This window comes from Pelobates fuscus, chromosome 8 (genome assembly GCF_036172605.1).
Source record: "Pelobates fuscus isolate aPelFus1 chromosome 8, aPelFus1.pri, whole genome shotgun sequence".
Lineage (NCBI taxonomy): Eukaryota > Metazoa > Chordata > Amphibia > Anura > Pelobatidae > Pelobates > Pelobates fuscus.
In genome coordinates, this window is record NC_086324.1 from 11,514,481 (window position 1) to 11,540,435 (window position 25,955).

The following is a 25,955-nucleotide window of genomic DNA, read 5'->3' on the forward strand; positions in this document are numbered from 1 at the left end:
ACTCTAAGTTAATAAAAATCATGGTCTTTATAGAACTGGTTATGATAGTTTACTGAATAACCACTGAATTGAAAACAAAACAGGTATATAAAAGGTTCTATTTAAAAATATTTTTTTGTGAATAAAATCTTCCAATAACTGCATGAAAGGACAATTTACAATCCAAGTCTAAAAATTGTAAAAATATATAAAGAAGAAAAAAAATAAAAATAAATAAGAGATGATGTTCTGGGTCTGTCCAAAATTGAATTCCAGAGGGCGCGCTAAGTTCTGTAATATAAACTGGGTGGTTATGGGCAGGCTTTATTTTAGAAATATACATTTTATAAAAACTAAAAAAAGTGTAATAAGTTGATTCCTACATTGTCCTAACTTCACGGTGTCTTCATCTACATTCTGCCATTGTCTGCTACAACAAAACTTGACAAGTTCAGGAAGAGATCCCTCTCTGTAAGTAAATCAGACATTCTGCCGTCATCAGAAAAGTAATAGTGCAAGGTAGGCTGTTGCAAATTTAAAAGTCTACAAGTAGTTAATGATCATCATCTCAACAGTTCAGAGATTTCTAAAAGTCTCAGAATGACACATTGTCGAAAAATCTTCAGCTGACTTTTGGGTCCACTGGGAGTGCTGTAATGCGCGGCTTGTTAAGTCAAAGTATGACCTCACTCCCGGTCCACGAAGCGTACGTTGATCTTTCCAGCTGGGCACAGCAAACCGTGGGTTTTTGGGGAAACTGCTTGTATTTTGGGTGAAACCTTCAACTCAAATTTTTGAAGCAACTGTTAAACCAGAAAATGGCATGTGATTAAGTTAAGAATTTTAAAATGATTTGACTTTTTACATTTTAAAGTCAGTAATCAAAGGAAATGTGTGTAAATTGGAATTATTACTTTTAGCGTTTAAAGGGAACAGATACAAACAGCTTATAGAGTGCAGCACTAATGAACAGATGTGACTAGTTTTAACTGGACTAAAAGTAACAAATCTATTTGCATGTAACACTCTACACTAAAAGGCTTGGCAGCCAACAAATTATTGTGAAGATTCAAACACAATAACTGGTTTCCTAGCTCGGATCTAGAAATTCGTATTACCTGAATTAACGCAAGGTGAATCTCTAACTCCGCAACCCTCCTTCCAATGCAACTGCGAATGCCGTATCCAAATGGAATCGAGCCAAAGTTATCTACTCGATCCAACTTCCCCTGACGTATCCAGCGCTCTGGCCGGAACTCCTCAGCGGCAGAAAAATAATCTTCCTCGTATGATGTGGAGTAATGACAGAGAGCCAGCTGGGTCTGGGAGACAAGACAATATATTACAAACTATAGAATTGGGCAAAGAGAGAAGCATTTTCAGATCCGAATTATTAAACATATGTATTAAGACAGACCAAATACTGCTCTATAGTTAATCCAAAGAGTTTGGGCTTAGAAAAAAAAAAGATGATATTTGATTGTCGCATCAAGGTTGTTGGAAAGATGAGGAAGTGAGATGTCCACATTTAGTCAATTAAAGGAACAGTATAGCGTTAGGAATCCAAAACTGTACCTCTGTCTCCACGCCCCCCCCTTGGTGTTAAAAACCCTTCCTCCCACCACCAGGGTCCCTCGGCACTGGATCAGTGTCCTTCTCCATCAACGTCATGCCAATGGTGGAACCAAATATGCAGCAAGCGCCTCTAGTGGCTGTTTGGGAGACAGCCACTTAACCCTGCAATGTATAGAGCAGGGAAACTGCAATGTTTTGTATTGCAGGATTAGGGGGGTCAGGGACACTGCACCCAGTCCACTTCAATGAGATGAAATGGTCTGAGTGCCTCTACTCTCCCTTAAATTTAAACTAAAAAATAAATAAAAAAATAAAAAAAAAATCAGCTGATTTTGATATTTTCATCACTGGGGTTGAATGGTTTTTGTTCATTCACTTATTGAGATGCATTTTATGGACAGGGGAAGGATTAAAGTTAAGTTGACCCCTCCTGACTCAAGTCTGTAGGAGATACAGTGGCTGGAGCACTAACCACTGAGCTAGCTAAACTGAAATTTAAATGAAACCTCTGGCTAGATTTGTAAACATGTGCATCTGGAGGTTCAGAGTAGAAAAATACACCCGATCTTTGTTGTGTAACCTTTTCAAAATAATCCACTAAGAACACGTTACTCACCCCTTTGGGTATAAAATATCCACCTACAACCAAGTCATCTTGGGTGACTCTTCCATTTCCTGGCAATACGGGAAATAACCTGCCGGTAAAAAGAAATACAAAAAAGAGAACACATGTAAATAAATGCAGGAACTGTGATTGTTCATGACACGTCAACCAACGTCTAGTCTCACCTTAATGTCTCCTTCAGGACAGCCCTAACCAGCGGCATCTTTGGAACATCTTCTGCTACAGGAGTCACGTCTTTCCCAAGGTTCTGGGCGATCTCCGCGTACACAGCCTGTTGGATCTCTGGATTCCGAGCTAGAAGGTAGGTTGCCCAGGATAGCGTGAAGGATGTCTGTATAAAACAAGCACCAATTTGGGGTGCATTTTATTAAGGGTGAGGGGAAAAGAAAAAACTACAGTTTACATACATGAAGTTGGTGGTTCATTTATTTTTTTTGTACTATGTAATACATTTATGCACCCCGTTATTGCTTTACTTGTGTCAAATGATTAGCTTTTAGAAATAAAGTGACAATAAATGAAAGGACATTTAAATATTTTACCAGTCAATAGTTCTGCACAGAGAGTTTTAAGGTAATGGGAATGAGGGTGCGACCGTTAAAGCTGGTTATAAAGGAGTCAGTGGAGGCTCATCCATAGAGGCACTTGAGGCAGCACCCCACTAGTTTTTAAGCGGAGGGGGAGGGGGGGGGGAATATTTGCAGTACTTTAGAAACACTTATTTTTCTGGAGGGGGGGATAGTATTTATATAAAAAAAAAAAAAAAAAAAAAAAAATATCGGGGTGGTGGGGGGGGAATTTAGTGTACTTGCTCTGTAATGGTTTCCGTTCTGCAAAGTTTTCTTGTGAGCATTTGGACAGGTCACAAAAATGGGGTGGGTTTGAAATCTGCCCTGTTTCAGTAGGCTTTGTACATGCCTAGTGTCCTTTAAGAAGTAATTAACTTTGACTTGCCATTCGGACAGCAGAGCCAGCGGCCCATAAGTGGAGGCATGCTATTGGCCATCATTGCTGCTTTAAACCTGTGTACACTGAGAGCTAATAGAGTACCCGATATGTTTTATAACAGCAGCAATATTTAATAGGAAGCAGCACTACTGGAGAGGAGATCACGTGAGGGAGAGCTAAGAGAGGGCAAGCTGGGGCAGTATACAGAGACATGTGCTTATATCAAACATTGTAGAAATATCTCTGTATTATGCTCTCCGGATTGCAGGAGTATCTCTGTACTATACTCAGCTCTCTGTATTGTAGGAGTAAGGGCAGTCTTTAACGTGGGGCAAACGGGGCAGCTGCCCCGGGCCCAGTTGCTCCTGGGGGCCCCAGAGCAGCTGCTTCGTGGGCCCCACGATTTGCGCAGCCACTATGGACCGGGCGGTGCGGCTCCCGCACACTGAGGAGGCTCCCCAGGTGGCCCATGCACTAAGGGCCACCCGGGGAGCATGTGTCAGCAGGGGCCCGGTCGGGCGCTGTGGCGCTTAAACAGCGCGACCGGGCCCCTTCCTGTTCTGCAGCCGGCTGGGAGGAAGTGACGTCCTCCCACCGGAGAAAATAGCCGCGCGGGAGGAGGGGAGTTCCAGAGGAGAACTCCCATCTGCCTCAGCCTGCCACTGGACCAGGGAAACCACCCTCCAGAAAAAGGTAAGAACCTGGAGGGTGGCCAAGTGTATGTCAGTAGGTGTGTGTGTGTATATAATATATATATGTCTGTGTGTGTGTGCGCGCATGAGTATGTCTGTGTGTGTATGTAAGTATGTGTGTGTGTACACACACGTCTTTGTGTGTGTGTATGTATCTGTGAATGTTTTAGTGTGTGTGTGTGTGTGTGTGTGTGTGTGTATGTGCCAGTACGTCTGTCAGTGTGATTGCAGGTAGAGGCAGTTGGAAGGGCAGGGCCCAGGGGGCCCAAGAAAATGCATTGCCCAGGGTCCTAATCATATTATAGACGGCCCTGGTAGGAGTATCTCTATATTACGCTCAGCATTGTAGGAGTTTCTCTGTATTACGCTCAGCTCTCTGTATTGTATAATGAGGAGAAACATTCTGGGGGAGGAGTACAGCACCACACAATATTAAAACTTCACCAGCCGCCACTGAAAAGAGCTAAATTCAGTGAAGACAGAAAAGCACATTAAAATATAATTAAATAGAATTTGCTCTGTAAGTCAGTCATACATAGCCCATACAGAGATGGCCGATTCTGGAGGACATGTGCAAGTTTGAGTATCCCCTGAAGGCCCATCGATTAAAAGAGCAACGATTGACCAAGGTCACAGCCTACAGGCCGGGTCAATGCATTGTCTCAAAGCCGATCACCCCATAAATATAGCATATCATGGAGGAACCGCGATCAACAATGTCCTGCTGGTCTCTATAAAACATCAGGCGCACACAACATATCAATTATAATAAAATATAAACCGTGCCAGTAATAACGTGATGTTACAGCAGCTACATGTACAATATGCACACTACCAATAGCAATACAATACCCACTACCAATAGCAAAGCAATACAATACCCACTACCAATAGCAATACAATACCCACTACCAATAGCAATACAATACCCACTACCAATAGCAATACAATACACACCACCAATAGCAATACAATACACACCACCAATAGCAATACAATACACACTACCAATAGCAATACAATACACACTACCAATAGTAATACAATACACACTACCAATAGCAATACAATACACACTACCAATAGAAATACAATACACACTACCAATAGAAATACAATACACACTACCAATAGAAATACAATACACACTACCAATAGAAATACAATACACACTACCAATAGAAATACAATACACACTACCAATAGAAATACAATACACACTACCAATAGTAATACAATACACACTACCAATAGTAATACAATACAATACACACTACCAATAGCAATACAATACACACTACCAATAGCAATACAATACACACTACCAATAGTAATACAATACACACTACCAATAGCAATACAATACACACTACCAATAGCAATACAATACCCACTACCAATAGCAATACAATACACACTACCAATAGTAATACAATACACACTACCAATAGCAATACAATACACACTACCAATAGCAATACAATACACACCACCAATAGCAATACAATACACACCACCAATAGCAATACAATACACACCACCAATAGCAATACAATACACACCACCAATAGCAATACAATACACACCACCAATAGCAATACAATACACACTACCAATAGTAATACAGTAGGACCTCGGTTTACAAACGCCTCGGTTAACATAATTTTCGATTTACAAATGAAAATCCATTGAAAATAATGCCTCGGTTTACAAATGTGTTTCGCTATACAAAGCAAGTTTTCCCAGGATGCATTGCACCTGGGAGGTTTATAGCACTGCCCCCTGCATGCTGGAGCCTGTGGGTAGCACGTGGCGTCGAGTGGGGAGGTATTGGAGCGGCTTTTGCATCGAGTTTTGGAGCCATTCTGGACATTTTTTGCAGTTGTTTGGGGACTTTTTGGTGCATTTCTCAAGCTGTGGAAAGGTAGGGAGCTGAGCTTCGTCGTTTGCATGCCTTTTACGGTGCGTTCTGCATTGTGGGTTGGTTTCCATGCCAGCTTTTTTTTTTTTACTTTTTCCTGACCTCCAGAACGGATTAATTGGTTTTCAATGCATTCCTATGGGACACCGCGTTTCGATTTACACATTTTTCTTAATAAAAAATGTCCCAGAGAACACATTAAATTCGTAAACCGAGGTCCCACTGTACAATACAATACACACTACCAATAGAAATACAATACACACTACCAATAGAAATACAATACACACTACCAATAGAAATACAATACACACTACCAATAGTAATACAATACACACTACCAATAGTAATACAATACACACTACCAATAGCAATACAATACACACTACCAATAGCAATACAATACACACTACACTACCAATAGCAATATAGAAGCTTAAAAAGGAATCACTTGGAAATTATGCCACGTAATTAAACAATGAAAAATTACAGAGAATGTGTTAAACTTTATGTGATGCTTAGTTTTCTTTCAAAACTGATACAAAGCGATTTAGCAACTGATAACCTAATCCAGTTCAATTCTGGCACAGCTAAGGCAAACCATGCAAATGAGGAGAAATAGCAACATTGTTTTATTTCTCCTTTTCTCTAACCCAGGGGTAGTCAGCCTTTTGATACTTACCGCCTACTTTTGTATCTTTGTTGATGGTAAACTTTCCTTACCGCGTAACTACTTTTATAACGCTATAGAGCATTTATTAAAATTTTTTAGAAAGGTTTTTTTTTTTTTTTTTAAATTTGTACTTAAATTAAAAGGGACACTATAGTCACCCAGACCACTTCAGCTCAATGAAGTGATCTGGGTGCTAGGTCCCTCAGGTTTTAACTCTTCAGATGCAAACATAGCAGTTTCAGAGAAACGGCTATGTTTACATTTGCGATTACATATTATGCCTTCATCGCGCAGAGCGTCCATAGGAAAGCATTGAAGAATGCTTTCCTATTGACAGCTTGAATGCGCGCGGCACTTGCGCATTTGGCTCCGCTGACGTCGGACGGGGAGGAGAGGTCACCAGGAGCCCGGCGCTGGAATAAGGTAAGCTTTAACCCCTTCAGCGCCACGGGAGGGGGACCCCTCAGGGTACTATAGTGTCAGGAAAACCGCTTTGTGATCCATACATTTTTTTTTTTTTTCCTTTATTCTATTCTACTTTTTTTCTGTATGTGTGTGTGAAGGGTGCAGTGTGTGTGTGTGTGTGAGGTTTGCTGTGTTGGGGTTTATGTATGAAATGTGCCTTTGGTCAAGGCTGTGTGTAGGTGGGTGAGATGTAAAAATCTCATTGTCTCCCCCTCCCTTCTTCTTACCTTTTACCAGGGAGGTGGGACATAAAACTGCAAGCCCTGGTGGTCCAGTGGTTACATGTTCACTTTAGCCAGCAGCTCCTCTGGCTACAGGCTTACTCTAATGTCGTTCTGCGAGTAGAACATGGTATCAGAGCGTTTCCATGGTAATGCGACCTTCTGGAACTGCCAGCGGGACAATGAGGGAGATCTTTGATCTCATCACCAGCCCGATCGGGCTTATAGCAAGGCTGGCTCTGCATGGGCTGGCAGGAGAGATAAAAGGATCTCCCCTGCCGGCCTTGGCACACAGCCATCGAGACCCACCGGGCATTTTCCGCAGAACCCACCACTACCCACCTGAAATTCCAAACCTCCCACTAGTGGGTATTAGGAACCAGTTTGACTACCCCCTACTCTAAACGTATGGCCAGGTGCAAAGGACAGAGACAATTCTTAAATAGAGGGAATATGTATAAAAATATTAAAACATTTCAGAAGGTTACGGTTTCCATTAAATCATTTAGAACATAAAAATGTCAGACTATAAAAGTCCTTTAAAAATCTCAAAATTTTAAGAAGGTGTTTATTACCGTGTCCACTCCAGCCAGGAGCATTTCTGTCGTGTTGGCATAGATCTCCTCCATAGTTAGCTCTTTACTTAGCAAGAGAGATGTTAGAAGACCTCCCTGGACGTCTTCACCCGAATTCAAGGAAGATTCAATTTCCTTTAGTCGATGATCCACATGTATCTGGCCTAGAAACAAAAATATTGAATAAGTCACCTCTTCTCCACGTTCTCTGGTATCTCGTCTCTTTGTCCATCACTGGGTCCCCTGAATGGTCTTCTCATCCCACATCTTGCAGTATTTTTCACTGAAGTGAGAATTTAAGCCAGAGTAGCAGAACTGAAAGTGTAGCTGGCTTGGAGAAGGTTTCTATTTAGTCGGTTTTAACTTTAAATTTGAAATTAAAGTTTATTTCAATTTAAATTCTCACTTTTGTGAATATACACGATAGGCCCTAGTTGTCTCACCTAAGTTCAGCCTCCACCATATCCTTCTATTTAGTGTGCAATGGTCCCATCCTGCCCTTCCATATTTGCCGCTTGCCCTTCCTGCTCCTCAATGTATAGTCATAGTCCCTGTCTCACTCATTTACCGTCACGTTGACTCTTCCACCCATAACCTTGTAGCCACCACCCATACTACCAGGAAACTCCCATTTTATCTTCTCACAGATTTCTCCCTATCAGAGGGGAGGGAGGTGTTAAGTTCTCCATCTCTAAAACCAAAGAACATGTTCTATCTGCTGAATTGTCATTTTATCAGTGAATTTTTGATCAGATATGGATTCCATACTGTGGTCATAGGAAAGGGATGAGATAGGAACTATATGGCAGCTTTCTCAGACACAGAAAATATAATAATAAAAAATGGATATGGGGGAGGGGTGGTGAGTGTGGATATTAGGTTTTTGAAGCTGCTGCTAAACTAGCTTTAAATTAGAGTATATCTAAAACTACAAGAATTCTCGGGACTACCACAATTAACCGATAAAATTACATTTATGTGACATATTTCTGCTCAAACTTAAACCACTTTTTTTATAACAATCTCATTTACATCAACCATTACACTATAATAATGATAATTTTAACCCAAATCGAAATATTTGGGGTTTTCAGAGACAAGAGGCTAACCAGACTAGCCAACCATTATTGCAGACAGATTATTAAGAGAATTGAATCCTTACTAAATTTGAAAAGTCCGTCCCAAGATCGACAGAACTCTCTCCACGGTTTTGGGATCAAGGGTCTCAGCCATTTTGGGATGGCTCCGGCGTACATTGTGGTTTTAAACATACTGAACATTAATTCCAAAGCTTCAATGTATTCTAGAGTCTGCTTCGGAACGTCATCATCAAGGCAGCCCAGACGGCACTCGTACAAGATGGTAGCAACAGCTGGAAGCATAGAAGGGGAACATTTTTAAAAAACTGAAAGCCATGAAGCAAGAGTTTGCTAAAGGGATGTGCCTGGTACCCTCAGTTTTCTGACTCACCTTCCATTGAGTACTTAAAGTAGAGGTCGTTGACATTGGTGACTGTTTCACCATCTTGTTCCTTGGATCTTAGGGTGTAAATCCTTTTCATGAGGTCGGTGACCACATCGTTGATTCCTTCAGAGAATATCGCAACATCTTTTGGCTTGAGAATTTTCTGCCGTAAAACACTCCTCATAGACAGCCATTTCTTCCCTTCCCTGTATGGATGAACAGGTTTTCAATATTATTAATGAGCAAAAGACAAGGGTGACCATAATAAGATAAATATGGAATTGTAGGTCCACAGCGGTTTAAATATAACTTTGCAATTCACACCAATGATGAACAGATGTCGCTTGTTAGGGCAGATGATCACAATTCCCGAACACACACGATCATACCCCACTCCCCTCCAAAGGGATATTATAAATAGAAGATACTATCTCCCAATTTAATGTCACTCACTGTACACAACGTTTCAAAGGGAGCAGGATAAGCGAGGCTGCGTGAAGTCCCAATGTTATCCTACTATTTCTTATAAATTATTTTAAGATGCACTATGAATTGAGTGTACAATCACGGAGGGCTTAATCTGATACCTCGAGCCCTGTGTATCCTTAAAGGAAAACAATCTGTTTTCCTGGCACTGCAGGTCCCTCCCACCCCCCAATCCCCAGTTGCTGAAGGGGTGAAAACCCCTTCAGTCACTTACCTGAGGCAGCAACAATGTCCCTTATCGCTACTTCCTCCTCCGCACCGCTCCTCCTTCTGACTCCGTCGGCCAGTGGGCGAGACTGATCCCGCCCACCGGCCGAGGAGACCTAATGCGCGGCAATGCCGCGCATTAGGTCTCCCCATAGGAAAGCATTGAAAAAGATTTTCAATGCTTTCCTATGAGGAAATGAGCGACGCTGGAGGTCCTCACACAGCGTGAGGACGTCCAGCGACGCTCTAGCACAGATAATCTGTGCTAGGAGTCAGGAAGTGACCTCTAGTGGCTGTCTAGCAGACAGCCACTAGAGGTGGAGTTAACCCTGCAAGGTAATTATTGCAGTTTATAAAAACTGCAATAATTACACTTGCAGGGTTAGGAGTAGTGGGAGTTGGCACCCAGACCACTCCAATGGGAAGAAGTGGTCTGGGTGCCTGGAGTGTCCCTTTAAATACCAAGTAACAATCAGAACAGGTTATTATAGTAAACAGTTTTTGAGTGCATTCCTTCTGGTTTAGTCAACTATGGAGAGCAACCACAAGCTATGAGCACTGAGGAAGAAAGATATTTATTCTGGTACCATTATGGAGGACATCATATACATGGGTTTGATGTGTTAAGGAGATTAAATATTTTAAAATTAGATTTAGAAGTGGATGCTCACGCAGATATTAGTCCAGTAGATCTACCCCTCAGGTCTCTGTACTCTTCCCACGACTCCATGTTGGCTCTCTGAGGAGCCTCTCTCTCTGCACGTAGTATCTGGGCAACCATGTCTCGGTCAGCGATGGACACCACGAACTGAGGTCCAAAGTGAGACTTAAATATGTGGCCATATTCACAGACATGCTTTTGCTGAAAGAAAATAAATAAATGAAATCTGAAGTTAATAGAATTTTTTATTTTATTTTTTTTATTCGGTTTAAAGACAGAATTTTACCTGGGACAATAGCTAATGACGCTATCCAGGATAACATTAACAGAAGAGCAATGAAATGTCCATATTCTGCAGCAAAAAAGGAAAATTATGCGCAGAGTGTTTAACTTTAACATTACATCACACACTACGCAAAGAGGCCGACATGACATCGCACACTACGCAAAGAGGCCGACGTGACATCACACACTACGCAAAGAGGTCATAGGTCCTTTACTACATATCTAACCGTGGTAACGGACACTCATTTTGGGTCGTTCACAAGTGATTAATACAGTCGGGATTATTAAGTGTGAAGTCAAAGTCAATTTAAAATTTTAGGCCAAAGAACTTGAAGCATAGCTTACATGGAGAATTTATCCAACTCTGCTAATTTGGCCTTAAATTTCAAATGCACCCTGAATTCTCACTTTTAGTCAGATTTCTGGATGTAGTTGGAATTGGTACCAATGCAAACTGTCCCACAATTAAAACATCCATAACACCCACCCCATTTTAATATTTTCTATTCCAACATTGGTACTAAAATACCCTCCACCCCATCCATAAATCATCTTAGAATTGTACACCCTCCTCCCCTAGCAATCCCCATAGAGCCTTTATTCCATAACCCCCACTTAAGGACACATGGCATGTGTGACATGTCATGATTCCCTTTTATTCCAGAAGTTTGGTCCTTAAGGGGTTAAAGGGACTCTCCAGTGCCAAGAAAACAAACCAGTTTTCCTGGCACTGCAGAATTCTGCTGCGACCCCCTCCCTCCCATGTTGCTGAAGGGGTTAAAACCCCTTTAGTGACTTACCTTAATCCAGCGTTGATATCCCTCAGTGCGGGGTCAGGCTTCGCCCGCGCTCCTCCCCCGCCGGAGACCTAATGCACATTATAAAAACTGCAATAATTACACTTGCAGGGCTAAGGGTGATGGGAGTTGGCACCCAGACCAGTCCAATGGGCAGAAGTGGCCTGGGTGCCCTTTAGTGAGCGCCTGAATACTTCTAAGAAGAAAGGTAAATTATGATTTCTACCAGCAAGTGGCGCTGCCATGCCAGAAACATCAACATTACTTTCTCGGTAACAGGTTACGGTCTTTAAGATAGCACATAGGAGAATTGCCTGGTGTCAGGTTATCAGAAAATACATAATTATCACTGAGACGGCATTTAAAGATCTGAAATATAGATTTATAATAAGGGGGGGTGGGGGGGATTATAAGATATAATAAAATTACATAAGGGATCCCAAAAATACATAAAATTGGGATCCCTCACCGATGAGCAGGAACTAGGGTTTCTAAGCCGGGATTTGAGAATTTAATGCAAATTTAAAGTTTAAGACCAAAATACCAACAGAACAGTTTGACAGTTTATCAACTTTCTATGTAAATTGACCAAATGCAAACTGTAACTTTAAATCAATAGATTCCAAGGGTAATATAATATTGCAGAAATCTAGCCACAAACGTACACTGCACCCTTACTTTTAGTGAACCAGAGGATCATGGGTAAAGCAATTGTATTTACATGAAATAACCTGCCTTTGCTTTCCGGAGGCAGTGTACATTTCCAATTTTATGTAGTAAAGGAGGCATAATGAAAAACAATGTATGAAATTCAGTTACTGGTTACTTTGTATTAACCCTTTTCTCCATGTGTATAAAATCACAGTGCAGCGCAGTCCTGGCACAGCCAGGGCATGTACTGCTGAGAACAGGATAAAGAGAAACATTGTTGGGTTTTTTTCTATACTGACTGACAGCTGCAGAGGGCGGAGCTTCTAGAAGCCAAGATGGAGGCACCTAGTTTCTGCATGGGGTAAATAAAGCAATGTGGATTTCTTCATTTCGATTTTAAAATTTTCAGGCCTCACAAATATATATATTTTTTTTTTTTTTTTTTAAAAAGGGAATTAGAAAATAGTATATTAAAAATCCTGGAAAGGGTCTGTTGCCCTTTAAAGATTGGCCAGTTTCGGACAGAAGGGGGTTAATCCCACGCTCTGTCAGGTGCCAATGGCGAATTCCTTGCCAGGCCAGGCGTCGGAGGTGCGAAATGTGCCATCTGCTCAGTTTTACATTTTTAGTACAGCGTTTGCTACACCTCGTAAAACGTTATCAGTCACAGCATTTTGAAGGAGGCAGAAGCGCGATGCAGATCGACAAGACTTTCACTTTGTTTAGAGAACATGCGTCTGGCGGAAATTCGCTTTCTATCAAATTGAAATTCCCTTGGTCACACAGGCCTTCTCTAGTTACACCCCCAAACCACATACTACGCTCCACCAGCTGCTTGGCACAGAGCCCAGCAAACGCATGGAGATCAGTGGATTTTGCCCAGAGCTCATGGAAATAAAACTAATGTGGAGAAAAATATGTTGAGCATGTAAAAACGCCAATTTTCTTCCCATCCCTGCGTCACACAAATATCTTAAGAAACAAAACCACCAGGTTGGGGTTACTGTTCGAATGCCTGCTGTATGATCTAGTCTGCTGCCACTAGTACAAGTTCTGGCTAACACCCCTGCTGGAAGTTTAAAAGGGTTAAATAAAGAGCCCCATATCGCAAATACCCCTTTTTCAGCGTGACGCTTGTTATCCTGTAACAAGCCAGACAACTGGGTGTAACGGAAAAATAAAAAGTGGCTGCCAAATATAAATGGGCACCAAATCTTTAAAAGAAATAATAAAATTTTTTTTTTTAATAATTTAAAAAAAAAAAAAAAAAAAGGGAATTTATATTTATACATACATCTCAGACATAATCACACTAATCAGAAATCTTATAATAACAGGGTTATTCATTAATAATTGAAAATCGTGAGTAATTTAAAGTGAGTTTCAAATTAATTTAAAAGGGTTACTCAGTGATTTCATGTGGTCTTGGTGGTAGGAGCACATGGACTTATTTTTTTTTTTATTGTGTACCGGGGGCTAGGTGCACACACTGTTGTGGGCCGCAAAATGTTATTTCTGTGCACATTTTACGTCTTTGGTGAGGGCGAACAGCGTGATGGCAACAGACATAAAAATCTTTGTCCTTTTTCCAGAGTGCCTATAAGGTGAAGATAACTTCCCCTCCATTCCTCCCTACCAAATGGGAAGAGTTTTTTTTTTTTTTTTTTACAAATATCTGGTTAAACCAACTGAGGATTTCAAAACCTCTACAGTTCTTGGAGAACCCTAGGGATGAGGCAACAAAACTGCAAGCTGAGAACACCTTCCCTAGACACCAGTTTTGCTCATCACCATCTCAAACCATTACCTTGATTATAGCTCAGCTTAAATCTCGGAGATATTCCTACAGGTGCTCCACTTTAGCAGCCATTCTGGTGAAAGCACACCCAATGACTGAGGCGGCAGCCATTCTGGTGAAAGCACACCCAATGACGGAGGCGGCAGCCATTCTGGTGAAAGCACACCCAATGACGGAGGCGGCAGCCATTCTGGTGAAAGCACACCCAATGACGGAGGCGGCAGCCATTCTGGTGAAAGCACACCCAATGACGGAGGCGGCAGCCATTCTGGTGAAAGCACACCCAATGACGGAGGCGGCAGCCATTCTGGTGAAAGCACACCCAATGACGGAGGCGGCAGCCATTCTGGTGAAAGCACACCCAATGACGGAGGCGGCAGCCATTCTGGTGAAAGCACACCCAATGACGGAGGCGGCAGCCATTCTGGTGAAAGCACACCCAATGACGGAGGCGGCAGCCATTCTGGTGAAAGCACACCCAATGACGGAGGCGGCAGCCATTCTGGTGAAAGCACACCCCATGACGGAGGCGGCAGCCATTCTGGTGAAAGCACACCCCATGACGGAGGCGGCAGCCATTCTGGTGAAAGCACACCCCATGACGGAGGCGGCAGCCATTCTGGTGAAAGCACACCCCATGACGGAGGCGGCAGCCATTCTGGTGAAAGCACACCCCATGACGGAGGCGGCAGCCATTCTGGTGAAAGCACACCCAATGACGGAGGCGGCAGCCATTCTGGTGAAAGCACACCCAATGACGGAGGCGGCAGCCATTCTGGTGAAAGCACACCCAATGACGGAGGCGGCAGCCATTCTGGTGAAAGCACACCCAATGACGGAGGCGGCAGCCATTCTGGTGAAAGCACACCCAATGACGGAGGCGGCAGCCATTCTGGTGAAAGCACACCCAATGACGGAGGCGGCAGCCATTTTGGTGAAATCACACCCAATGACGGAGGTGGCAGCCATTTTGGTGAAAGCACACCCAATGACGGAGGTGGCAGCCATTTGTCAGTCTTTAGTGAGCGTCAAAATTTAACAGTCTTTTCAATATCTTAACGTCAGCTGCTACTACTCCTAGACACTAATCTAGGCATCTCACCAGGCACTAACTCCATTGTTCTGGATTTGGAACAATCCCCCAATTCTACTAAAGCTTGAGGTAGTGGTTAAGCTACCCAGTTTATGGCACTAAAGGGGTCAGGGACCCCTTTATTTTTTTTAGTCAAACCAGTTTCACAAAACCAGTGCTCTCTCCATCACCCAAAGGCCGGTCCCATCTTCAGACAATGTGTTAATGCAGACTGTACATGTTCTCGCGGTAAATTTCAATTCTCTTTGAAAGAGGTAAACCGAGAGAGCTGGGGACAGAGTAGCAAACTATACTCATCTTTGGCAATTACATTGTTAAAGGGACACTATAGTCACCTGAACAACTTTAGCTTAATTAAGCAGTTTTGTTGTATAGAACATGCCCCTGCAACCTCACTACTCAATCCTCTGCCATTTAGGAGTTAAATCCCTTTGTTTATGAACCCTAGTCACACCTCCCTGCATGTGACTTGCGCAGCCTTCCATAAACACTTCCTGTAAAGAGAGCCCTATTTAGTCTTTTATTGCAAGTTCTGTTTAATTAAGATTTTCTTATCCCCTGCTATGTTAATAGCTTGCTAGACCCTGAAAGAGCCTCCTGTATGTGATTAAAGTTCAATTTAGAGATTGAGATACAATCATTTAAGGTAAATTACATCTGTTTGAAAGTGAAACCAGTTTTTTTTTTTTTTCATGCAGGCTCTGTCAATCATAGCCAGGGGAGGTGTGGCTAGGGCTGCATAAACAGAAACAAAGTGATTTAACTCCTAAATGACAGTGAATTGAGCAGTGAAATTGCAGGGGAATGATCTATACACTAAAACTGCTTTATTTAGCTAAAGTAATTTAGGTGACTATAGTGTTCCTTTAAGACTGTGTCTCTAAAGCCTTCATCTCCCCTATTTACCAAGAATGGCACCACCCACCATATATCTTTCTATCGCTACTCTGCAACAGCTTGTGAGGGATTTAAATGGATACAGATTAAAATTTCACCAGATTTCACAGGACTGTGTTTTTCACGTTTATAGCACTTCTGATTTTCCAAAAGATAAGGAGATATGGTTACCTTTGTTCAGGGCCGCCATCAGGGGGTGACAACCATAACTGTTGTCACGGGCCCGGCGGCCCTGGGGGGCCCGGCCGCCCGGGCCCCATGTGTAGCGGCGGAATTGCCGCCGGTGCAGTTGCACCGGGGCCCGCACGCTGATGGGGCCCATCGGGTGGCCCATGCACTTAGGGCCACCCGATGGACCCCATATCTTCAGGGGCCCGGTCAGCGCTGTGGCCGTGGTATAGCGCGACCGGGCCCCTTTAAAAAAAAAAAAAAAGCAGCCGCAGCAAGTGCTGCTGGGAGGAAGTGGTCACTTCCTCCCAGCTCACTCCGCGCGGGAGGAGCGCGCGTGCGCGGCAGTGAGGGAGAGCCGGCCGACTACTCCCATCAGCCCCAGCCACCCTCCTGCAAAGACAAGGTAAGAGACAGGAGGGTGGCTGGAAAATGAGCTTTGTGTGTGTCTGTATGTATGTCTGTCTGTATGCATGCATTATGTCTATGTATGTCTGTATGTATTTATTAATTTTGCACGGGAAAAGGATCAGAGAAGTCTAGATATGAATACAGCAAAGTGCACGTTGGGTCTCTTACTAGGGAAAACTTGGCCATTGTTTCCAGTGTTTCATCAATTTCTAGAGGTATGAAATCAATGTTTAGTAATCAAATAGTAATTATTTTCCAAAGTACATATTCAGGGGGTGACTAGTTTTTGTGTATTTAAATACCATAATTTATTGCAAACTTATCCTGGTAAACATGGGAAGAGGGAGGGAGATTTTATAAATGTAATCATAACCGAGAAGTGGAGCAAAGTTTTAAAAGAGAGCAATCAATCGTTGAGGACATTTATTGTTACCACTATGATTGCTCTTCTTTTAGAACTTTGCCCAAACATCCTTTTATCAAAACATTTCTAAATTCTCTCCATGTGTCATTCTATGCGTGTCAAGGTATTTGTGTGCATCAAAAGAGATACGCAAAAAATGTAGATTGTCATAACTTGAATTATTTATTTATTTCTCTTTAAATAGAAAAACTGAATTTAGTGGAGCATAAAATTCATCTTCATGGATTTTCTTTTCTGTATTTGTATTTTCAGTATATACATGTATGCCATTAACATTGTGGGATGTCAAATTTGACATTTGGGTAGAAACTGATGCAGTGTCATCCACATATAGAAAGTGCCCTTACTCAGGCACTTCCTAAAAAGATTTCAGTTTGTGGTGGATGTGAATAGTTTTGGGGCATGCATTATGTTTGTCAAAACAAATGGACTTTCATTTTTCTCAGCATGATATTGGCTGTCTGTAATAGCATGCTATTTGATGTTACCTAAAGATCATATTCATTATGGGAGATTGATTATGGTCGTCTGAATTACATGAAAAACTATATGTAGACAACTGAGTAGAATTCAGGTACAAGCTGGGGAGATTTTGTTAAGCTTCCAGCACAAACATAAAGCTAAGCTGTTCTAAAGTTTGTTGATGTTGGAAAAAATGTTTTGATAGCACTTTGTCGGTAACACATCATCTACATATTGTACTAGGCAACCAGCTGGGACAAAACCACAAGGTACGTATACAACTTAGTATACATATTTATTTGATCTCACGAACACAAGGTGTAAATAGGGTTGTATTTAGAGATTCAAAATTTCCAGAAATTAGGAAGTCCCGTTCTTTTTCCGAAAAAAAATGACATTTTTAAAATATGCATAGTGTAGTAGTTTTACAAACTGAAAATAATTTTGTTACACTGGGAACATGAAATGCAGTGTATATCAAAGTATTATGCTTGAAATAAATGTACAGCATAATCAGTAAATAATAAACTAAATTTGCTTCTTTTTTTTTAAAACTTCATTTTTTTTGTTACAAACGGAACAAGGTCTGTAAATGTTAAGAACATTTCAACTATACATGAGAACAGGTAACTCATCCCTTTCCCTCAAAAGCTGCAAAAAAAACAAACAAAAATAAAACCATCAACATAAAAAAATTCTTCTCTAATCCTCCTCGAAAGCTTTCACTGGGTGAGTGATCACAAATACCCAATCAGATTTGCACGTTGGCACAAATTGCAGATAAACAGGTAAGTAACTGGCATTATTTGTGCCGGTAGGATGTGGCCACATGGCATTGTGGAGGTGGAAAGACCACCTCAATATTTAATCTTCATATTGAAGGTTTAACATTGGAGTTGTCCTTTAACTGGCATAAGAACTTTGGAGGAAAAAGCTACTTGCACTTTCATTGCCTTGGCCCTCATCGTTTAATTCCATAAAGTATTTCTTAATGTCTTTAGGACACTTCTGGCGTGCGAGGGTGTGTTTTGTCATCCTTGGAGCATTTGGGAAATAATATTTCTGATCATAGTATTTGCAAATGACAGCATTGTTCTCAGCAGAAATTGCATTGTGGAAATGTTTACCAACACTGAATGTTGGTCTACCCATCTTACTGAGAGGAGGAAAAGAAAAGCCAGTTTACTGGCCAGACAGACTCAGACTATAGGTAAACATTACACAGTTAAGGGGGAGAACATTAATAGGAATCTTATAGATAAAGGTTATAAAGATAACATATTTTTTCAGAGTAATTTAACTTGTTACCTGTCAACTATAGACTGTAAGCTAGTTTGAGCAGGGTCCTCTCCAACCTATCGTTCCTGTAAGTTTACCTGTAATTGTCCTATTTATGGTTAAATCCCCCCTCTCATAATATTGTAAAGCGCTACGGAATCTGTTTGCGCTATATAAATGGCGATAATAATAATGATAATAATAATAATAATGTATGTCTATGCATGTATGCCTGTCTGTCTGTCTATGTATGTCTGTATGCATGTATGCATGTATGTCTGTCTGTATGTCTGTCAATATGTATGATATTATGTATGTCATTATGAATGTATGTCTGTATGTATGCATGTATCAATGTATGTCATTATGTATGTCTGTCAGTATATATGTATATATGTCTGTCAGTATGTATGTCTCTGTCTGTATGTATGTATGCCAGTATCAATGTATGTCTGTATGTCTGTATATACGTCTGTATGTATGTATGTATATATGTCTGTATGTATGTATGCCAGTATCAATTTATGTCTGTCAGTATGTATCCGTGTCCTTTTGTATCAGTGTGTGTGTGTGTGTGTGTCTTTGGGCGGTATTTGGAGGCGGATCCTGTGGGCGGTATTTGGAGGTGGGCCCCAGGGGGCCCAGACCCTGAGCTGAGTTAGGGGCCCCAAAATTTCTGGTGGCGGCCCTGCCTTTGTTCCTAAAAAAAAAAAAAAAAAAAAAAACAGATCTTCAGAAATACCAAAGGAACATGAACACTATAAATACGGTAGCTTGTTACCGTAGTTATATTGCAAAGATTCTTTGGGTGATGTTCCCACAATTTGTCCCAAAACATTTGATTTGACACAAACCAAGCTTCTCCCAACACCTAAAACCCAGGCTCTCGGCTGAAGGTAAAAAAAGTGAGCTTCTAGAATATCAATCCAATTTGGACTTGATTGCTTAATGGAAAGTATTATCCATTACGCTTCCCCAGTGATTGCAGCACAGCTGTCCAAGGTTGGCCGGCCCTGGACAGAGGCAGTCGTGTATATTCCTCATTATCCAAGCAGCTGCCGAAGTACCAGCCTTTAGGAGACAGGGAGAGACCAGTTTTGTCACGTGCACCTGGTGCACCCACTGACTCTTATAACCAAGAACCTTGCAATGCTCTGTACGTATTATGGTGTGTACAGTATCTTCCATGACAGGTGTAGGCAACCTTCGGCACTCCAGATATTGTGAACTACATGTCCTATAATGCTCTTACAGCCATAATGCTGGCAACGCATCATTGCTGATGTTGTCCACAACATAAGGGACACCGAAGGTTAACTACCTTGTTTTAGGAATTAGGGGAACGTTACCACATCAATAGTAGCGGTGGCCACTTGTGACAACTCAACCTGCAGTCTTTATTGCTCTGGATATAAGAATAACTTCGCAACGGAATGCAAGGCATATTGGTTTAAATCCCAGGTTCTGATTGGCTGCCGACCAGACAATCACAGGGCCCATTTGTTTTAAAATGAACAAACTAATTAAAGACGATGGAAGGACATGAAATGTCGTGATAATGTTTGGAAGTCACCAGGCAATTAGAGAGCACACGACACTCCTTAAAAGTCAGAGGTGCACCTTAGAAATCTTTTACCCAAATAAAATCACTTTAACTTCATAGGAACCATAGCAGGCGGATATAAAACTCCCAGCCGACATAAAGCAAAAAGGGCAATTTCGCTTTCACAGAACAGCTAGTCCATATCTTGACTTGGTTTCAATTTAATTATAAATTTGTCTGAATTTTGTCCAACTGGTGGATCATATACTAGGGTACAGTCCCTAAATGTTGATTATATTCACAGATCAGGTGAAAAGTGTCCAATATAAAAAATATTAAATTTTCATTTACAAAGTAGTTTTACATTAAAGGACCACTATAGTGCCAGGAAAACACTTGTTTTCCTGGCACTATAGTGCCCTGAGGGTGCCCCCACCCTCAGGGTCCCCCTCCCGCCCGGCTCTGGAAAGGGGAAAAGGGGTAAAACTTACCTTTTTCCAGCGCTGGGCGGGGAGATCTCTGCCTCCGATCCTCCTCCGTTCCGCCCAGTCGGCTGAATGCGCACGCGCGGCAAGAGCTGCGCGCGCATTCAGCCGGTCGCATAGGAAAGCATTTACAATGCTTTCCTATGGACGCTTGCGTGCTCTTGTGGTGGAATCTCGGTAAAAATAAATTTAGTAGGCCGAGATTACCACGTGGCATGTGTACGTGCATATGCTGACGTATCGATCAGTTGGTTGCACGAGGCAAGATACGATCAGTAGTGTACGGAGCATGTGCAAGAATACAGGATGTAGTACTCCCCCTCCTCCATTGTGCTGGACAAGCCATGCGGTCAAGCAGGAAGTTAATTCTTATTTGTATTGATTGGTCAAGAGAATGTGCGGGTGGAGCTTAATATGGGAGGAGTTATGTGCCTATATAGGGAGCCTGCACTATTGTCCGGGACTCAGAACTTGTGGTATTTTGGTGACGCTAGTCCCTCTGAGTCCCGATCGGTGATCCAATAAAGAATCTCTTCCTTCCTGAAGAAACCTGTGTCCATCTCTCTGTGCTTCGCTTCCGTCAGTTTCTCCGGTATCATTTGGTGCATTGGCCGGGATGCTCATCGTTCAACGGTAGCTGAGAGGCAGAGGCGTGAGACGGTCTATCTTTGCCCACGTTCTCTACGGCTGCACCCCTGAACTTCTGCGTGGACCTCCCTTCGTCTCGGCGCCACTGGTCTGTTGTCCAGGAGATCATCGGCCTCTACGTGAGAAGTGCTGGGGTGTCCCCGTCGATGAGTGTGAACTCAGGTTCAGGAACGAGGAGGTAAGACAACTGCTGTTTTAGACGGCAGAACCCACTAGGGGTATACCGATTGTGCGGTAGGCCCAAAGGGGTTTGAATCTGTGTATCTGCCCCCTCTGTCGGAGGGAAGGAGCGAAGGCGCACCGCTCGATCGAACGCTCTTTAGTCAGACCGTTTGATTTTGTTAGTCAGGCGGGGCTCTGGTGTAAATAGCCCTAGCCGGACACCGGTGTCTTGTCTAGACTAGCGTTCTAGGGTGTATATTTTGTTCGCTAGGTCGGAGGGACCGGGAGACTAAGCGGCGTCTGTGTAAATTCGGTTCGCTAGCTCTCAACCTATCTGGGCTAAGTGGGAAGGCGTGTAAATTTGGAACCCACTAGACTTTTTTTTTTTTTTTTAATTCTTTATTTTTGTTGTGCATATTATGACAAAAGAGCTTGCACAGCCACGACAGCATGGGCAAGTACAATAATGACATTAAGGAAATACATCATCATGGCATAAGGAAAAACAGCACAATTTTTTAAAGTTAAAGAAATCTAGATGTTAACAGTGTATGTTCACGTTTAGTTGAAGTAAGTTATACTTAAGAGGAGACAGGCGTATAGACAGGCGTATAGACAGGCGTATAGACAGGCGTATAGACAGGCGTATAGACAGGCGTATAGACAGGCGTATAGACAGGCGTATAGACAGGCGTATAGACAGGCGTATAGACAGGCGTATAGACAGGCGTATAGACAGGCGTATAGACAGGCGTATAGACAGGCGTATAGACAGGCGTATAAAAACAAGCTTTGAAAACAGGCTTATTGATCAGGCTTGGAAAACAGGCTTATGGCTCAGGTTTAGAGATCAGGTTTAGAGATCAGGTTTAGAGATCAGGTTTAGAGATCAGGTTTAGAGATCACGCTTATAAAGCCGGCTCAAAGAGCAGGCGTAGAGAATGTGTCTCATAGCAGTTTAACAGTTTAAACAATAATGCCGAAATGGTTATACATGCTTATAGCAAGAAAAAAGAGAAAAGAAAAAATAAGAGTGAAAAACGAAAATGTTTCGCCAGCTTGTTGGGTGCTTTATATCAGACATGCCAGGGGATTGTAAGTCACAGCATAGTGAATCAGGATGGGCTCTACTGCAGGTGACCCTTGGTGGTGAGGGCCGCAGGAATGCCTGGCAGAGTGGTTGCGACCAGGTAAGGGGCTGATAATGCTTTCCTGATAGAGGTAGTCCCTGGGTCAGCTAGACTTTTGATAGTGCGACTAAGAGGCGCCTGTGTAAATTCGGTCCTCTAGCTCGCTATATATGGTGATTGGGCAGTGTGGCTAACCAAAACGTATGTAGATTGTTTTTAGGTAGTCCATTCAAGGTACTGGCCAATAGTTTAGTTGGGAATTGTAAATGTGATAAAGATTGTTTAGTAAAGTGTATATCTTGTTCGATAGCGCGAGCTCAGCCGTCTAGCGAGAGTGTTAATAGTGTGTTGCTGTATCATAGTGCACGGTACCATAACCCTGTATATTTACTGACACTGTATATAAGTACTAATCATTGTCGTCCATTGCATGTTTAACACCATAACCACTAATAATTGTATTGTGACCTTAACTTGTGCTTTGACCTATGCTAACCGTACTGTAACCGCTATTTGTAAAAGACGATGTTACTGAGGTGTGTTATAGACGGGTAATTCGTATATAAAGAATTATAGCGTGGGTGACTGTATAGTTACGCCAAAGGGCATAATATTGATTATTTAGTGACTGGTGTAACAGCTGTGTGTGTACGGTAATTCCCTGAGTGTTTATTGTTATTGTGTACGTTTCACTTGGTAACCGTACCACGTGGTGCTGTTGCCAGAGGAAACGGGTGTGACTGTTGAATAGTACGCGTGCATAGTATTCGTTGTCGACGACGTTCCATTGTTAAGTATGGGTGCGTCGCAGTCAACGATTCCGGATCCCTTAGGTTGTATGGTGAAGAATTTTAAAAAGGGATTCAAAACTTGTGATTTTGGGGTTAAAATGTCTCCTGTACGTTTGGTCACTTTGTGTACTAGGGAGTGGCCTACTTTGGTTGCGGCATGGCCGCCACGTGGCAGTTTGGATCCAACTCTGGTACAGCGCTTACACGTGGCTGTATCAGGTAGGCCTGAACTTTACGGCCAGTTTCCTTATATTGATTGTTGGAGACAGGCCGTAAATGACTCGCCAAAATGGCTCCAGACATGCCACGAGGAGCAATGTCGCCTCATGGTAGCTAGGACTTGTTTGTCCACTAGGACTGGTGTTAGGCCCATTTTGGACACGCCTCCTGAGTCCGAGATCCCTTTGCCGCCCCCTTACTTTCCGTTAAGAGGAAGTGACGCAAATGCAGGAAGTCCTGCAACCCTCCCCTCATTACCCCCATCCACTTCCGCTTCCTCCTCCAGTACAGGATCCACCCCCCCCTCGTACTAAATCTCCCCTTCCGGAATCGGAACCAACCCCCATTAAAAACGAATATCCTGATTTGGCGCCACTTCAGACTTCCGGTCAAGCTTCATCTAGCTCGGCTCGAAGTGTTTTATTTACAACCTTTTCCCAAAACCAAGCTCCCACCTCCCCATACCCTATTTCTCCCCGACTGGAACCTATGACTGACGCCCCTCCACGTAGCCCCATACAGACCCGACAGCTGACCGGTGCCCAACAATTAAAACACTATCAGATGCCTCTTCGTCTGAATCCTGGGTCAGCCTATATCGATGCCGCAGGCCAAATGGCACATGCTGACCCAGTCTTTGTATATGTCCCGCTCACGACAACCGATCTCTTAAATTGGAAGACCCACAATTCCTCGTATACTGAGAAACCACAAGCTATGACTGATCTGTTCACCTCAATAGTACAGACACATAACCCGACATGGGCTGATTGCCAGCAGTTATTAATGACTTTATTCAACAATGAGGAAAGGACAAGAATTAATCAAGCGGCCATTAAAGCACTAGAGGATAAAGCCCGTACTTTAAACCAAGCCAATCCATCAGCATGGGCCGCAACACATTATCCCAACACCGATCCCGATTGGAATGTAAATGGTGCTGATATGGTTCAACTCAGAGCCTATAGAGACGCTATAATTGCTGGCATGAAAGCTGGAGGAAAGAAAGCCATTAACATGTCGAAGACAGTTGAGGTGATTCAGAAAAGTGATGAAGCGCCCAGTGTCTTTTATGACCGATTATTGGAGGCATACCGCTTGTATACCCCCTTTAATCCGGAAGACGCAGACAATTCCCGAATGGTGAACTCCGCCTTTGTCAGCCAAGCTTACGGAGATATTAAGCGCAAGCTACAAAAGTTAGAAGGGTTTGCAGGTATGTCCATCACCCAACTAATGGAGGTAGCGAATAAGGTATACATGAATAGGGAAACAGAAAGTAAGAAAGAGGAAGAGCGCAAGATGCGTAGAAAGGCAGACATGCTAGCGGTAGCGATCGCAGGCGTAGATAGACGGGGCCCAGATAGAGGCGATAGTAGATGGAATGAGGAACCTCTAAGTAGAAATCAGTGCGCATACTGTAGGGAAGAAGGGCATTGGAGAAATGAGTGTCCTCGAAGAGAACAGTGTGAGAAAGACAGACCTAGGACAGGTTACGGAAACTTTAGAGGCAGAGCGAGAGGTAGAGGAGGCCCCGGAGGGAGTAATGGTAATAGAGGGAGTAATGGGAACAGAGGAAGTGTTAGGGAAGACAGGTATTTTCCAGCAGCGCAAAGGTCCCGCGATAGAGAAGGTAGGGACTTTGTAGGATTGGCTGACACGGTCATGGAAGACTATGGATACCGACCGGGCTCCATCCCCCTTGGTCGAGCGGAGCCTATGGTCGATGTATCAATAGGGGGAAAAAGGAGTGCGTTCATGATCGACACTGGTGCTGAACATTCAGTGGTGACTAATCTAGTTGCTCCTCCATCTGGAAGGACTATTACTGTAATAGGAGCAACTGGAAGAAGTGCTGAAAAACCGGTTCTTAAAAGTCGACTCTGTACATTGGGAGGCCACGTAGTAAAACATCAATTCCTTTATATGCCTGAATGTCCAGTCCAATTGCTGGGACGTGATATGCTATCAAAATTACAAGCGCAGATTACGTTCCTACCAAATGGAACAACATCCTTAAAGTTTAATGGACCTTCAGGTATTATGACATTATCCGTACCAAAGGAAGAAGAGTGGCGACTTTATACAGCGTTGACTAGCCAAAACCCTAGGAGTGATGAGACATTATTCAACATACCAGGAGTTTGGGCAGAGAACAACCCACCAGGACTGGCCCGCAATATTCCACCTATAAAAATTGAACTAAAACTTGGGGTTTATC

General features: G+C 42.7%; 1 protein-coding gene across 1 annotated transcript in view; it reads right to left on the minus strand.

The window, feature by feature from the left end:
* Positions 1–287: 287 nt before the first annotated feature.
* Positions 288–25,955, minus strand: part of LOC134570608 (cytochrome P450 27C1) — a 36,070-nt gene continuing 10,402 nt past the window's right edge. Inside the window, exons 2-9 of the mRNA XM_063428537.1 lie at positions 10,503–10,693; positions 9,145–9,344; positions 8,837–9,046; positions 7,675–7,838; positions 2,344–2,510; positions 2,171–2,249; positions 1,098–1,301; positions 288–782 (exon numbers count right to left, since the gene is read on the minus strand). Of these exons, the coding sequence (XP_063284607.1) occupies positions 666–782; positions 1,098–1,301; positions 2,171–2,249; positions 2,344–2,510; positions 7,675–7,838; positions 8,837–9,046; positions 9,145–9,344; positions 10,503–10,693 (1,332 nt within the window). The 3' untranslated portion in view covers positions 288–665. The remainder of the gene's footprint in view (positions 783–1,097; positions 1,302–2,170; positions 2,250–2,343; positions 2,511–7,674; positions 7,839–8,836; positions 9,047–9,144; positions 9,345–10,502; positions 10,694–25,955) is intronic.